This window comes from Diadema antillarum, unplaced genomic scaffold (genome assembly GCF_040938485.1).
Source record: "Diadema antillarum isolate AM-2024a unplaced genomic scaffold, OU_Dant_1.0 seq00000596_RagTag, whole genome shotgun sequence".
NCBI lineage: Eukaryota > Metazoa > Echinodermata > Echinoidea > Diadematoida > Diadematidae > Diadema > Diadema antillarum.
This window is the reverse complement of record NW_027271527.1, coordinates 317508-332468: the sequence shown is the minus strand read 5'-3', so window position 1 is coordinate 332468 and position 14961 is coordinate 317508. Positions and strand designations below refer to the sequence as shown.

Below are 14961 nucleotides of genomic sequence, written 5' to 3'. Positions count from 1 at the left end.
TGTAACGGCGTAACTAGGATTTCTTTTTTTTTTGGGGGGGGGGGGGTGGGGGGTGGGGTGGTGTTAGTATGCGAGGGAGCGAGCAAGGGGGGGGGGGAGGGAGGGTGTGGAAGTGCCTGTTGTCTCCACTCTTCCCACGGTGAGAACTTTTTGCATTTTGATGTTGTAAATGGTGCAAGTTGATGTAGGTTTTTTGCGTGTTTTTATCGACTTGAAACAGTCCCGCTTGTTTAAGGTAGCAGGTATACATTTTGATGGAAATTGTTGCTGAACAATGTGCCTATAAATCATATCATTTCAATAAACTTCTTGTATTGATTCTTACACTGATGTCATGAACGCGACCGAGCCCGAGCAAGCGGAGCGAGCGAGGGGGAGGGTGTGGGAGGGGGCCAACCCCCCTCCGACGGTTAGAACTGAAATTGCATTTTGATGTTGTAAATGGTGCAATTTTATGCTTGTTTTTGCTTGTTTTATCGACTTGAAACAGTCCTACTTGTTTAAGGTAGAAGTATATTTTGATGTAGATTATTATTGAACAATTTGCCTATAAAATAGTATCATCCAAATAAACTTCCTGTTTTAATATTCACACTGAATTTCATGAACGCGGCCAAGCAAGAGCGAGCGGAGTGAGCGAGGGGGAGGATGTGGGAGGGAGTGTCCCCCTCACAAGGTGAGCACTTTTTGCATTTTGATGTTTTAAAGTGTGCAATTTGATGCAGGTTTTTTGCGTGTTTTATCGACTCGAAACAGTCCCACTTGTTTAAGGTATCATTACATTTTGAAGTAAATTGTTAATGAACAATTTGCCTATAAATGGTATCATTTAAACAAACTTCTAGTATTAATTCTTACACTGATGTCATGAACGCGACCGAGCCCGAGCAAGCGGAATGAGCAAGGGGGGAGGTTGTGGTCCCCCCCCCCCCCTAAATAGATTATGGAATGACGGTGTGAAATGACAAATTACTGGCAGCAACATCAGGAAAATTGCATAACAATTAAATGCGAGCGAGCGAGCTTGAAAATGTTGACACTTTACAGTAAAAAAAAAAATGCCGTTTGTAGCTATATTTTTTCGCTTTGGAATTCAAGGGGGGCACCGGGTGCAACTGCTTGCAATAGCTGGCAGCAATATCAGGAGAATGGCAAAACGATTACATGCGAGCGAGCGGAGCGACCGAGCTTGAAAATTATACATTTTATTTTTACAGTCCAAAAACTGCCGTTTGTAGCCATATTTTTTCACTTTGGAAATTAAGGGGGGGGGGGCGCACCGGGCACAACTGCTGGCAGTTACTGGCAGCAACATCAGGTGAATGGCATAACGATTAATGCGAGCGAGCGAGGAGAGCGAGCTTGAAAATTTTGACATTTAAAAGTCCAAAAACTGCCGTTTGTAGCTATATTTTTTCGCTTTGGAAATAAAGGGGCGGGGCGTACCGGGCGCAGCTGCTGGCAATTACTGGCAGCAACATCAGGTGAATGGCATAACGATTAAATGCGAGCAAGCGAAGAGAGCGAGCTTGAAAATGTTGACATTTTACAGTCCAAGAACTGCCGTTTGTAGCTATATTTTTCGCTTAAAAAAAAATAAAGGAAGGGGGGGGGGGGGCGCACCGGACGCAACTGCCGGCAATTACTGGCAGCAACATCAGGAGAATGGCAAAGCGATTAAATGCGATCGAGCGAAGACGGCGAACTTGAAATTTTTGACATTTTACAGTCCAAAAACTGCCGTTTGTAGCTATATATTTTTCACTTTCGAAATAAAGGAGGGGGCGCACGGGGCGCAACTGCCGGCAATTACTGGCAGCAACATCAGGAGAATGGCAAAGCGATTAAATGCGATCGAGCGAAGAGACCGAGCTTGAACATTTTGACATTTTACAGTCCGAAAACTGCCGTTTGTAGCTATATATTTTTCGCTTTGGAAATTAAGGGGGGGGGGGGCGCACCGGGCGCAACTGCTGACAATTACTGGCAGTATTGCATAAAGATTAAATGCGAGCGAGCTTGAAAAATTTGACATTTTACAGTCCCAAAACAGCCGTTTGTAGCTATATTTTTTTGCTTTCGAAATTAAGGGGGGCACCGGGCTTAACTGCTGGCAATTACTGGCAGCTAATGGCATAACAATTAAATGCGAGCGAGCGGAGCGAGCGAGCTTGAATATTTTGACATTTAAAAGTCCCAAAACTGCCGTTTGTAGCTATATTTTTTCGTTTTGGAAATAAAGGGGCGGGCGCACCGGGCGCAACTGCTGGCAATTACTGGCAGCAACTTCAGGAGAATAGCATTACGACTAGATGCGAGCGAGCGGAGCGAGCTAGCTTGAAAATTTTGACATTTTACAGTCCAAAAACCGCCGTTTGTAACTATACTTTTTCGCAATGATCACCCTTTCATGTCGAATTCAAAAGCAGTTTACTCACCCTTGAATTACTATTTTGGTAAGTCTTTTTTTTTAACCAGCGGATGGGGGGGGGGGGGGGGGGGGTAGTTACGCCACTGCTTATGGATGAAATAATTGGACATATTTCTAACAAAAAAGCAAGAATTTCTTTTCATCGCGGGAATTATGATTATGTGGGGTGGGGCACATGGTGCGCTTGCCTTCCAATATTTTTATGGGGGCAACATTTTTTTTTTCTTTCAAAAGCAAGGAAATCTTCTCATTTATTAGATATTAGTTATGGGGTACAAAATTATAATAGGCTTGCTCCTCCAATATTTTAATGGGGGCAACTTTTTTTTTTCTGTCAAAAAAAAAAGGTAAGAAGAAATTCTTCTTGTCTCTGGAATTATGGAGGGGGTTGGGCAAAATGATATACTTGCCCCTTCTTTTTTTTTTTCTTTTTTTTTGATGAGGCTTAGGCTGGCACTTGGGCTGGCAATATGGATTGGTCAGAAGTAACGTACATAGACCCTACATTCTTGTAAGTAGCACACGTACATGCAAACGTGTACGTGCTCCGTACCGTACGGATGTACAGTACGGTCGATAAATAGTAAACACTGTATAGAATACTAGTAGATATGTATAAAATCAGTGCTGCCAGAGCCATCAGGGGTGCGAATTGTTTTTGCCCACGAATTTGTTGTCCCTGGTGCAAAATAAAAATAAAATAAAAAAGAATAATTATTTAGCGTCCGGCGTTGATGTCGCTCGCAGTCTTATTTTTTTTTTCTTTTTTTTTTAGGGGCTGAAGGGGGGTGCGTTCGCACCCAACGCACCCCCCCCCCCCCCCTGGTGACGCCCATGGTTCGCGACGCAAGATTTGCAACGGACCGACCGCCCGACCGACCGCCCGACCGTCCGCTGATTCCTATATACCACCTTCAAACTTCGTTTGGCGGGGGTATAATTAGTAGTACTCTATTCTATCTATCTATCCCTCTCTCTCTCTCTTTGCATAATTATGGAAAAAATCTGAAATATACTATAAAAATGATTGATGAAGCATCATCAAGCATTTTAGCATGTAATTTACGCCATTTGATTTATTGATACTCTCTAAACTTTTCACTTTTTGATTATGTTTGTTTTACACTTCATATTCATCAAAATTAGTTCTCTACGATTTTTGAAGACATCATATCCTTTTCTCCCCTACTTTTCAATTCTGCAAAGCTGAATTCATAACATGGCGTATTCACTCAATATCGAATTGTACTACTTGTATTGTTTAAATTCAGTTAAGTTCAATTGAAATAATTTATAACTCAACCTCGGGCTGCACTGAATTATCTGTTGGCTGAAGTAAAGATAATGTTAATCAATCAATATTTCATGACCATCCTGTTTTTTTTCAATGTATATATTCATACACTCGTCATTCAGATGACATCCATGGGTATAAAAAGAAATTAAAAATACCATTAAAAAGATCAACTTCGTATCGATCCACAAATATAGTGAAACTCGTTCCCCATCATCCCTTGCCTATTAAAAGGAAACTGAAATGACCTGAGCAGGACAAGGACAATGCAACGTTTTATTAACAGATAAATGAGGAATAAACACACTAAACGAAATTTCGATACAACGAAAGAAAAATCGTCGGTTCTGAGGACTTCATAATAACGGGAGAGCACTGTGCAGAACAATGAGGCCCAACAACAGTGAAAACCAAATTAATAAGACTCAAAATAAAAAATAGAATAAGATCTATACATAAATCATTGCTGAAACCTTGAAAATCTCTTTCCCATTTGAAAAAAAAAGTTTATCAAATGGATAATTATATCTATAAGCTTAAAGGACAAGTCCACCTTCATATATACATAAGGATTGAGAAGATGCAGCAATATTAGTAGAACACATCAGTGAAAGTTTGAGGAAAATTGGACAATCCGTTCAAAAGTTACAAATATTTTAAGTATCTGCGCAGTCACTGCTGGAAGAGAAGACTACTACAGTGTATGATGTCACATGCGTACAACTATATAAGGAAAATAAAAAGAGAATTTCACAAAACTTTACTTTTTGAATAAAGTGCACAGTTCTTCGACTTGCTACTGACGTATGTTAAGGGTAATATTATTCCCCCTGCCTTCTGAAAGAGAGAAGTCGAGTGTTCTTTTGTTATGGGAGAAAAATGGGAATATTTTGAATTTTCTTTATTCTTTCTTTATATCGTTGTACTCATGTGACATCACAAGCTATAGTAGTCTTTTCATCCAGCTGTGACTGAGCAGAAACTTCAAAAATTCATAACTTTTTAACGGATTGTCCGATTTTGCTGAAACTCTCACTGATGTGTTCTACTAATATTGCTGTGTTCACTCAACCCACATGTCTAGTAAGGTGAACTTGTCCTTTAAGGTATGCCTACCGCATGTTGGCCATGGAACCGTCCAGCTACCATCATGGCAAGACGTCAACACCGTAGACTGATTGGGTTGAATGCGATAACCGTCGTTACACACGGTGCTGACATTGAGGGCGTCCCCATGTCTGTACCCTTCAGTCGAAGGGGTTCGTAAAATGTTGGTACCGCTGTTTGAAATACTGTAGCTTCCTGATGGGTTAGCAGGTGGCAGACATTTCAGAACCTCTGTAAGGATTGAGTTTGTGCAAGATTGAAAACTTGAGAACAAATGGGGATCTTTAAATCGACGCGATAATAGAGAGAAACCAGTATAAAATGTGCTACCAGCATAATTTGAGTGGGTCTCTTCTGGCAAATGAATCGTTCCTAGCATGGAGGTACAAAGTACCTTCATGTTCCTAGCAATCCGACCAATCCGAGATATGTAAGCGTTCGACTATTTAATAAGCGTTGGACTATTTTTCTGGGACGATTTAACTTCTTCAAAGCACATTTTGTTGCTTGGGCAAAATAACACACAATATTATAAGTTAGAACACTCTCAATGATGGAGTTGTAGAATAGAGCAACGAGTCTGTCTTCCACATGGAGCTTTTTCAGGGTCCTAATGAAGTAAAGCCTCTGATTTGCTTTTTTCTGCAATGATTCGATATTTTTTTGACCAGTTTAGTGAGTTGCTTATGGTCGTACCCAAGTACTTGTATTCCTGGACTGAATTGTTCCACTACTACCCCGTGAATTGTAATCCCTAGATGATGTCTATCAAGAGAGAGTTGCTTCCATACTGCGGAAGATTATGCAGGACCCCACCCACCCACTCAACGAAAACTTTACCTTCAACCGTTCAGGTATTCGCTTGTGTGTTCCACGTACTCAGAAAACCCGTTTCAGGCAATCGTTCATCCCTAACGCCATACATCAATATAATGCGTAAGTCCGAAGGTCTGTGTCACACCCGTCATGAATACCTTACCCAGATATCAATTGATTGTAATAATTATGGATAATCTCATTTTTCTTTTGGTGTATCAGATGTAACATTGATGTAACATTACATTGATGACGTAATTCTGAAATATTTGCGTGTAAGAAGAATTTACTCACACAAACACACACACACACGCGCACCCATACACTGCACACACACACATACAGAATACATACCACCTTTACTCACACTATATCTCATATTACTCTCAAATGCTATGGCACACACATACATCTCACCATGTATATATATATTTTCGTAACTGAAACTCATATGTTGTAATTAAAGATCATATCACATTGTTGTTTTTTCTTTAAACGAAAACATTATATGAGCTATTATTGACAGTTTTCTTTTTATGACCTATATGATACAGAACTTTTTGGCCAAAAAATTGATTTACAAGACAGTTGTATATTATCCATACCTGGTCTATTTCATATGCTATCCTTATGTATACATTGGGCAAGCAGAATTATATGTTATGCAATATGTACCTTTGAATTATGATGAATTTGTCAATTCGTAATATGTAATTGTAATTTTTTGTCTTGTTCACTATGTGGACTACATGTAAAAAAACCAGTGAAAAGAGAATATCCTTTATGGACAATAAAGCAATTCATTCATTCATTCATATCATAAACTCTACTACCCGTTCAAATGAAAGAAAATGACTACGAGATGTTGCTTTCTCGTCACCGAAAGAAAAAAATGGGAGGACGAGAGCTTTTAAACTTTAAGTCGGCCTTGTGCAAAATCTTTTAATCCGTCGAATTTTGTATTTGCTCCTTCTGCCGCTTTTTCCTTGTTTGGTGTTTGTTATTGCTTATTTTGGGTATTTCAAGGACCTCGGTAGAGTGGAATAGACGGCAAATATCATTTCATTTCTATCAGATAAAGCACTGCAAAAACAATCATTGCTGTACGGTGTCCACACTGCATACACCAATCAGATGTCCGTATAAAGTCATTTACTTTTAACACCTATATATTGCAACATTCTTTGCAGCCATGAGCTTAATTTGTTTTGGTCGTTGTTGTCGTCACGCTTAATTCTCATGCAGAGAAAGATCCCTAGGAAACACATTACGCTATAAATATATTAATATTTCTTTATAAATTTTATTTCTATTTGATATCGAGGGGAAGTGTGAATATCCGGCCTGTCTTGCTAGGTGGGCCATGGTTGAGACCAAATCTTGTTATAGCATGTTGTCAAGCAAGGTGACTGACCGCGGTAACCCGCATCACAACTTTCATTAGTGAATCCATCCACAGACGGGACCTGGTACAAGTGGTTATGTAGTCCTTTCACAATGTACGTTCCTACCGGCGTAAATTGTGATATGCAATTTGGACCAGAAATTGAAAAGAAAAAGGAGATAACATACTAGTAGCAGCAGAAACTGCATTGATAACTTCAACATTATAACGTCAATTTGATTGTCCATTAGAACCTATATTATGGTCAAGTATTCTGAGAACCTTTCTTATACCTATGAATTCCAGCAAGAGTTAAATTTGAGCTAAAAATACACCAGGACGAAACTAATGAAATGTCATAATCCCCGTGGATTTCTGTCAGCCCCTCATAAGAAGTTAGCTGCTGTTTTTTCTTTACAAGACGTTACACTGTCTGGTACTTAAGGAGGCAGAGGAGGACCGATTAGACTTTTATAATAAAGTATAAATTGCTTTCACACTCTCTCATGTTCTGTGCCCCTTCGAGCAACATCACATAGCCGACCATGTGAACACGCTATAGGGCACTATGAGCTGTCTGTATAGGGTTGTTCTATGTCAACCCCAATATTCAGTAATCTGAGTCAACCGGAGTGTAGTCTAGTTCTGGACTTTTTATATTTTTTATCTTATATTTATTCATTTAGTTACTTAGAAAGGTGGTTAGTTAGTTAGTTACTGGTTAGTTAGTAAGTAAGTTAGTTAGTTAGTTAGTTAGTTGGCGAGTATATCCGTTTAGCCGACATGTTGACCCTCTCGAGGATCTCGTTAGTCTATTTCTGAACTCCTTTTTAAGTGATTCTCTTCCTTTTTTAGGGGTTGACTGTATTCGTTAAGCCGAGTGATGGCGCGATCTCGAGAACTGCTACCCTGGCAGCGCCTTTTTTTTCCCGTAACCAAGCGAGAATTAATACTAGTAATGTTAAAATATCAGTGCACCAGCCACGTGTGCTGTCCTACCAAGTACACATAGAAACGTGTGTGTGTGTGTGTGTGTGTGTGTGTGTGTGTGTGTGTGTGTGTGTGCGAGTACCTGTGTGTGTTTGAGTGTATGATACGTGCCTGTGCGCGTATATGTGTACTTTATGTGTACGTATTTGTGGTGTCACGTGTATGCACACGGTGTGGGTACTCGTGGAGCAAGCGTGACTGTGTTTGAGTAACCATGGACGTAGATCTGATTTATTTTTCTTTGTATAAAAACTGAGATCGACATATAGATCTATTTGGTCGCAACTAATGATACATTTGCTGATACGGGGCGTGATGAACATGAATGAAATATTATCATGATACATTTCAAATCACTTTCGATTCTAATATCTGTCAATTGCCAATGGAGGGTGAAATGATACATAGACCAATACTAAGTGTTAAGGAGAGCGTTTTAAAATTCAATTTGTGAAAGTAACGCAAAATATTACATCAACAACTACAAACAACAACATGAAGGACTTTACAATACACAATTGACAATTGTGCCACACGTATCATCTCACACGAAAAATTATTACATGATTTTACTGATCAGATGGAAGAAACAGAGAAGTAGTATGAGGAGACTACATAGAACACAGTTTCTCATACATACGGTTAGATGGATACTTCGAACATTTCAGTAATGCTTCTAGAACAAAGTGAAGAGCAAAAGCTTCTGGAGAGCAACTTTGAAACAATCATCTGTGCAATGGACCGATCTTCCATGATTTCCTAATATTTGGAACAACAAGTAATTTCATTACAGGAAATTGAATTAATCATGAGAGCTACAGCTGCAATGCCCTGATTAAGTGAACAGCATTGTACGAAACAATAGAATAAGCTTAGGTGTCACAAAGAAATTGCTTGGGCATTTTTTTTTCTTCATTAATAGGCCATCCATTTGTTATGCGCTGTGATAGTGAACGTATATATTATAACCCCCCTGCCTTGTCGGCCCTATAGGGTCCTACTTAACAAATGTAAAATTTAATTGGAGTTCTTGTATTTTTTTAATGGAGCATGATTTTATGATGTGCTGTATTCTACCAATAATTCGTTCTTGACCAATCTTGTTAATCTCATAAATTTGAACCTCTTCTGCATTTATTCTTGTGTCAGTGTCAGTATCACTGTGAAGCTATTAACAGTTATCAAACCCTCCAACGATCGATCGGTCTAACATTTAGCCTATCAATAGTACCATAGCATGCCTACAATTCATTTCCAAGCAAGCACTTCACATTTTACATTGCACTGCTGCACCTTTTTTTCTTTTTTTTTCCTCCTTATTTTTCCCTTTCTCTCCCTTTATCGCCACTCAGTGACTGGTCATTTGAATGTTATGTTTTTACTTTGTCGCATTGTTTAGACAATCATTTCTACACGAGATTGTCCTCGTCAAGCGGTTGATTATGATGTTGGCTTTCCTAAAATTCTCGGTACATGTATCGCCAATGCGCAGAAAACTTCTGCGCACGCTGAAAAGCGCTGTCACAGATGCACTGTGGGTTTCCTAGGTGCCCTTGTTCGCTTCCGGTTGTCTCACGCGAGTCGCAGTTCCCATACGATTCAATGGAGTTATTTGACTGCTTTTCTGTTGTTACCCTCTTTTTTTGTGGGCTATAATTCAGTTTAAAAGAGTCGAAAGTTTCTAAATTTTACTAATTTGTGGTCACTAGAGTCATGGTTCACTACTGCAAGGCTTCAATGTGCTGTTCACACGATGGAAAGTGAAGAAATTTTCAACAGCAACAACAACAAAATACCTCTGGATAAAGACAGAGTGTGGTCTGAGTGTGTTTGCCGCCTAAACCGGGGCAAGTTTGTCCCGTGAGCAATCCGAAAATGCATCTAAAACGCTGCTCTGCGCACAGCATCCTTGCTATTGGAGATACCGAGAATTCTGTTATATTTAGAATTGCTCAATTTGTCTTTGAACGACAAACACACAGGATCCTACGTTTGCATAAATATATGCATGAAATAATGCCTGTTTGTGTTCATTTTGTATTGTGTTATAAAAGATGTTGAACATTTTGAATTTATCATTTATATGTTTTAACTGTCAGATTCAAATTAAACTGCGCTTAATTAGTTCGTGAATTCAATTGACTTTGTATTTTATTTATGTATGAAAAAGAAATTCAGAAATCAAATCAAATTTAAAAATTAAGGAAAATAGAGAAAGAAACAGGTAATATTTCCTTTATTTTCATGATTTTTGTTCATTTCACCAATGTCAAGCCTTTGTTAGGATGTATTCTGGCACGGCGTCATTGTTGAGAAGTCCAGGGTCCTGGGATTGTTTTATGAAGCTGTTCGTAAAGTTACGAACAACTTACGAGCGACTGGTGATCAGTTCTTGTGGTGAATTTTGGAAATTCTAATAAGTATAACAAATCAATAGTCCTCAGTTCTTCACATACCGACCATAGAACTCATCTCAGCTCCGTACATTTTGGGGGCAGAGAGCTACTGTGCACAGACGGTTAACACACGCGTACACATACACACACATACACACACACACACACACAGACGCTCGCGCGCATTATACACTGTATCATACTCATAATCAGTTGCAGGGGCTTTGCGTCCTGCGTAATAAATATTCATAAAAGACTCCCACTCTAGCCGAGGAGAATGGTATATTTGTGGCTGCGCGTAATAAATAGTCATGAGATGATATCTCGCTTGGTTACGGGAAAAAAAAAGGCGCACCCTGGCATGGCCGGAGGCGTGTTTTTTTTAGACGGCACAGATTGGGGCCCCTAACCCTAATCCTAACCCTATTCCCTCAAACCCTAGCCCTAACCATAACCATCAAACCCTAACCCTAACCCTAACCCTAAATCCTGACCTTAACCCAACGTGTTTCCCATAGGTGTAATACGCGCCATGCCCCAATCTGTGCCGTCTAAAAAAAAAAAAAAAAAAAAAAAAAAAAAAAAACGCTGGCCGGAGTGAGGGCTGCTCTTGATGGCGCCATACTATGGTCTCAACGAATATAGAGAGGGCCAACATAAGAGAAAGAGAAGGAGTAATCTCTTTCCCACCTTCCTGATGATGACATCTTCCCTCACGACTCGCCCAAGCAGAAGCTTATATACATACAATGCATTAGCAATACTATTATATTTATATTACTTTTATTATTATTATTATTATCATTATTATTGTTATTATCATTATTATCATTATTATTATCAACATTACATTCATATTATCATGATACTGTTATATATTACTATACAGTTGTAAAATGTACCTCTGAGGTCCTTTTATCTTTGTTTGTTTCTTGGCGAGTAGATATATTGTATTTCAGTAAGTATGCTTCAATTGCCAGAATATGATAATCATGTTGCTAACTACTAAAGAAAAAAAAATACACTGAAAAAAAGTCTCCCTTCAGCGTGCTCAAGGGTCAACGGTCTCTGTACGTACCACAACTGTTATGATCTACATACTGAGTAGCTCTGTCGCAAAAGTAAAAGTTCACTTACCACATGTAGGCCACATGACGGACCAGGTCCCATTCACACACGTGGCATATCGATCATTCTCAGGACGGAAACCGGTATCACATATCACTCGGACGGTAATCTCGCTTCCATTGGTGTAGCCCATTGCTGACGTATTCCGAAAATCCTCTCGCTCTGGGAGAGCTACTTGGTAATGACCATTTGTCGTAGAGTTCGGCATGCAGCTACCTGTTAAAATCGCGCTTAATTGATTCAGCAATTTAGAATGGTCATGCTGAGATTATAAATCACATGAAAGTATAACATATACTTTTTGAATTATGTTTCTGTTCACGTAATTGATTAATCCCCATCTAAATCTTTAACTCGATTTTAACTTGGACCTTCGCTCAACAAGCTCGCTTTTAAGTAGGTTATTTCATATTTCTTTAAGCATTCATTCACAGATTCCAAACTTCATAGATCGAGCACTATATGTTTTATATATTTGCAATATTCTATGTATGTCTCCTAGCTGGATATCATGTATTTCATTTAATTTTGTTGTATTTGATGTATTTTTTCCTCGAGAAATATGGAAATAAACTGAAATTGAAATGATTATGATCATGATATATGTATACACTATATCATACACATACCGCACACACACACACACACACACACACACATGTTAGTGTTAGTGTTGGATAGTTATTCGAGTTTGAGTGAAGGAAGTTTGGTAATTCATCAACATAGATATTGTTATCTTATAGTATTCTTTTTTATGAGCTCTTTTTTGAGACATCCCTTTTACCTTGGGTGCTCAATGATACTACTCGAATTATTAATATTTGCATAAGCTCGTTTCTTGACTTAATTCGGATGAGCTCCATCGTGGAGACGCTATGAGCTCCCTCGAGGGTACATCATAATTATGGTATATCTAATATTCTTGTTTGGTACCTATTATTCTGTTTGATTTATGTCAGCATCGTCCGGGGCAAATAATTTGTTGTATAGGGCCCCGTTTTTCCTCTCTTTATTCTTTAACACACAACAACAACTACTGATCTTTTATTGGAATGAATAAACAAAACAAACGAACTTTTTACCATGAAATAACGTCGGTAAGGGAAAAAGACCAACCACAAGAAACCCAAAACATTTTGCTTGAGACGTTAGAACATCGGTCTCACCTGGCGAACAAGTGGGGACTTCCGGGAGGAGGTTGCCACGCCTACATTCCACGCGGCCTGATGGGGCGCCCTCGTAACCGTCATCGCAACCATATTCCACAACGCTTCCATGAGAAATGATGTCACCGACTTCGTAATGCAACAGGTGTCCATTTTCAATAGACAGGGCCGTGCAGTTCTCTGACAAATGTAAGGGGAAATAACAATGACACTTTATATTCCTGACACTGACGCTAATGAAGTGAGAAATTATCTATCTTTGTCTAATTAAACTGTGTCATTTATTGTTCTTAGGGACAATCTGTCATAGAAAAAAAAATTACAAGGGATTGGAATATACCGAAATAAGGGGGAAATAGAAATAACATCATAAATAAGATTTCAATCATGATTATATGTTTGAAACGAGAGCATTTAAGAGTAGTATGTCATTCGTGTCCATGTCGTGTCCTCCTTGGCTTCATAATGCCTTTCAAATCAACATATTTCCTAAATCATCTATTGTCCTCAATACCACCCGACTTTATAGGAAGCTCTTTCTGAAGAGTTGGGAGGAGAAGGTCTTTTTTAACACTGATCCATAATTTGCTGATTACACTATTATGGGCCAACATAGTGATCACCATGAATTGTATATAGGCATAGAATATTTGTTACTGGATTACGATGTCCCCCACAAAATTATTTATGGTGATTGAAATTTGGTACAGGTTATGGAGTACATTACTTCTATTTATCTTGAACTAAAAGTAAAAGTAAAAATAAGAAAAAATTGTGATGCAGAAGATTTTTTTTTCCATTTTGTACGAATATGATTTTACAAATATCGGTTCGATTTCTCTGATTAATGAACCTTTGATTTCTGTATCAAAGGACCCTTGGATATTTATTTTTCTTTTTTTTTCCATACAAAATTTTCCAAATATTTCTCTAAAAGTGTGCACGTGATCGTTTAGGGAGGTGTTTTTCTTCTCACCTCCCTGTGTCCTTGATTTAAGTTCTAAAAATGCAAATGTCAAATATCGCAGGCTAATAAAAAACAAGTAATTACAAAACAACTTAGTCCTAATGTGCATCATAACAGAATTACGGTAATCATGCTTTTGATCGGCTATCAGATGTAACACATATGTAATCAAGTTATCAAAATTATTCTTTTACAACCCTTCATATGACTCGTTGTGTAGGCAACTCTACTTGTACACTGCCTATACAACGTCTTGAGTTCTGTCAATGACGTCACATCAAGGAGATTCGAGAGGATGGAGAAACAACAGCCGTGTTCGCTTTAATCCAACGATCGTAGCCTCCACTCAAAAAACCCCAAAAAGAACATATGTATCAACTCGATCTGCCCCACATATAGGAAGCTAATGGATGCACGTCTCATTGCATAATGACCAGCCATTCTTCAAGGAAGATATGTCTTTATGATGGTAATTACTTTTCGCTATCCCTACTCACAAACGTTGGGCGGTAGAGAATTGTAAAGACACGGGGGTGCACGAATAGAAATTGCTGAGATATTGCAGGAATAAATATCAAAAGTACTCGACTGGATACATCTGGACACTAATCTGATGTACCTATTCATAAAGAACTATATTTGGAGATAATACCATAGCCTTTTTTTTTCTCAAATAAGTGATGAATCCGGCTTTCCATGAGGGTTGAATATCAAACATTTCTACAACACACAGCTCAGATTTACACTTTTGCACATATTTTTGGACGGGATTAACTTTTCTTTTATATGCTTTATCATTGGGGAAATTTTGTTCCATTTGATGATCGAGCAGCAAATACTCGATATTTTTTTAGCGTTAAAATGAATCTTCAGATTGCTCTGGAAGACGACGGCTTCAAGCATCAAACGTCAAAGGCACAAATGCACCAGTGGAATTCCTTTGTCCATCCATAGAAAACTAACAGGTTATTGATCAATTATAAACAGGTGGGAGTCCATCTCTTAAACCTCCGATAGGTCGCATCAAGTATGGACAGCATAGCCTACTTTGGGATTGACAAGGAGTGTTCGACCAAGGAGGTTTAATACGTTGGAGTTCCAACTGGCTGCGATTATTCAAACAGTTGTCAGATTTCTATTGATGTACAAAAGAATTCCACAGGTGCACTTGTGTCTTTGATGATCGATGTTCCAAGCCGCCGTCTTGCTGAGCAATCTGGAGATTCATTTTGAACGTTATCATAATGTTGGCCATATTTTGCTTATTTATTTATTAAATGAA

The 14961-nt window shown here is 38.6% G+C and overlaps 1 protein-coding gene across 1 annotated transcript in view; it reads right to left on the bottom strand.

Moving 5' to 3' along the window:
- The window catches only part of LOC139735738 (complement receptor type 1-like), a 68400-nt gene that overhangs the window by 41374 nt on the left and 12065 nt on the right, over positions 1–14961 (bottom strand). The window contains exon 3 of the mRNA XM_071646486.1: positions 12713–12892. Coding sequence (XP_071502587.1) covers positions 12713–12892 — 180 coding nt within the window. The remainder of the gene's footprint in view (positions 1–12712; positions 12893–14961) is intronic.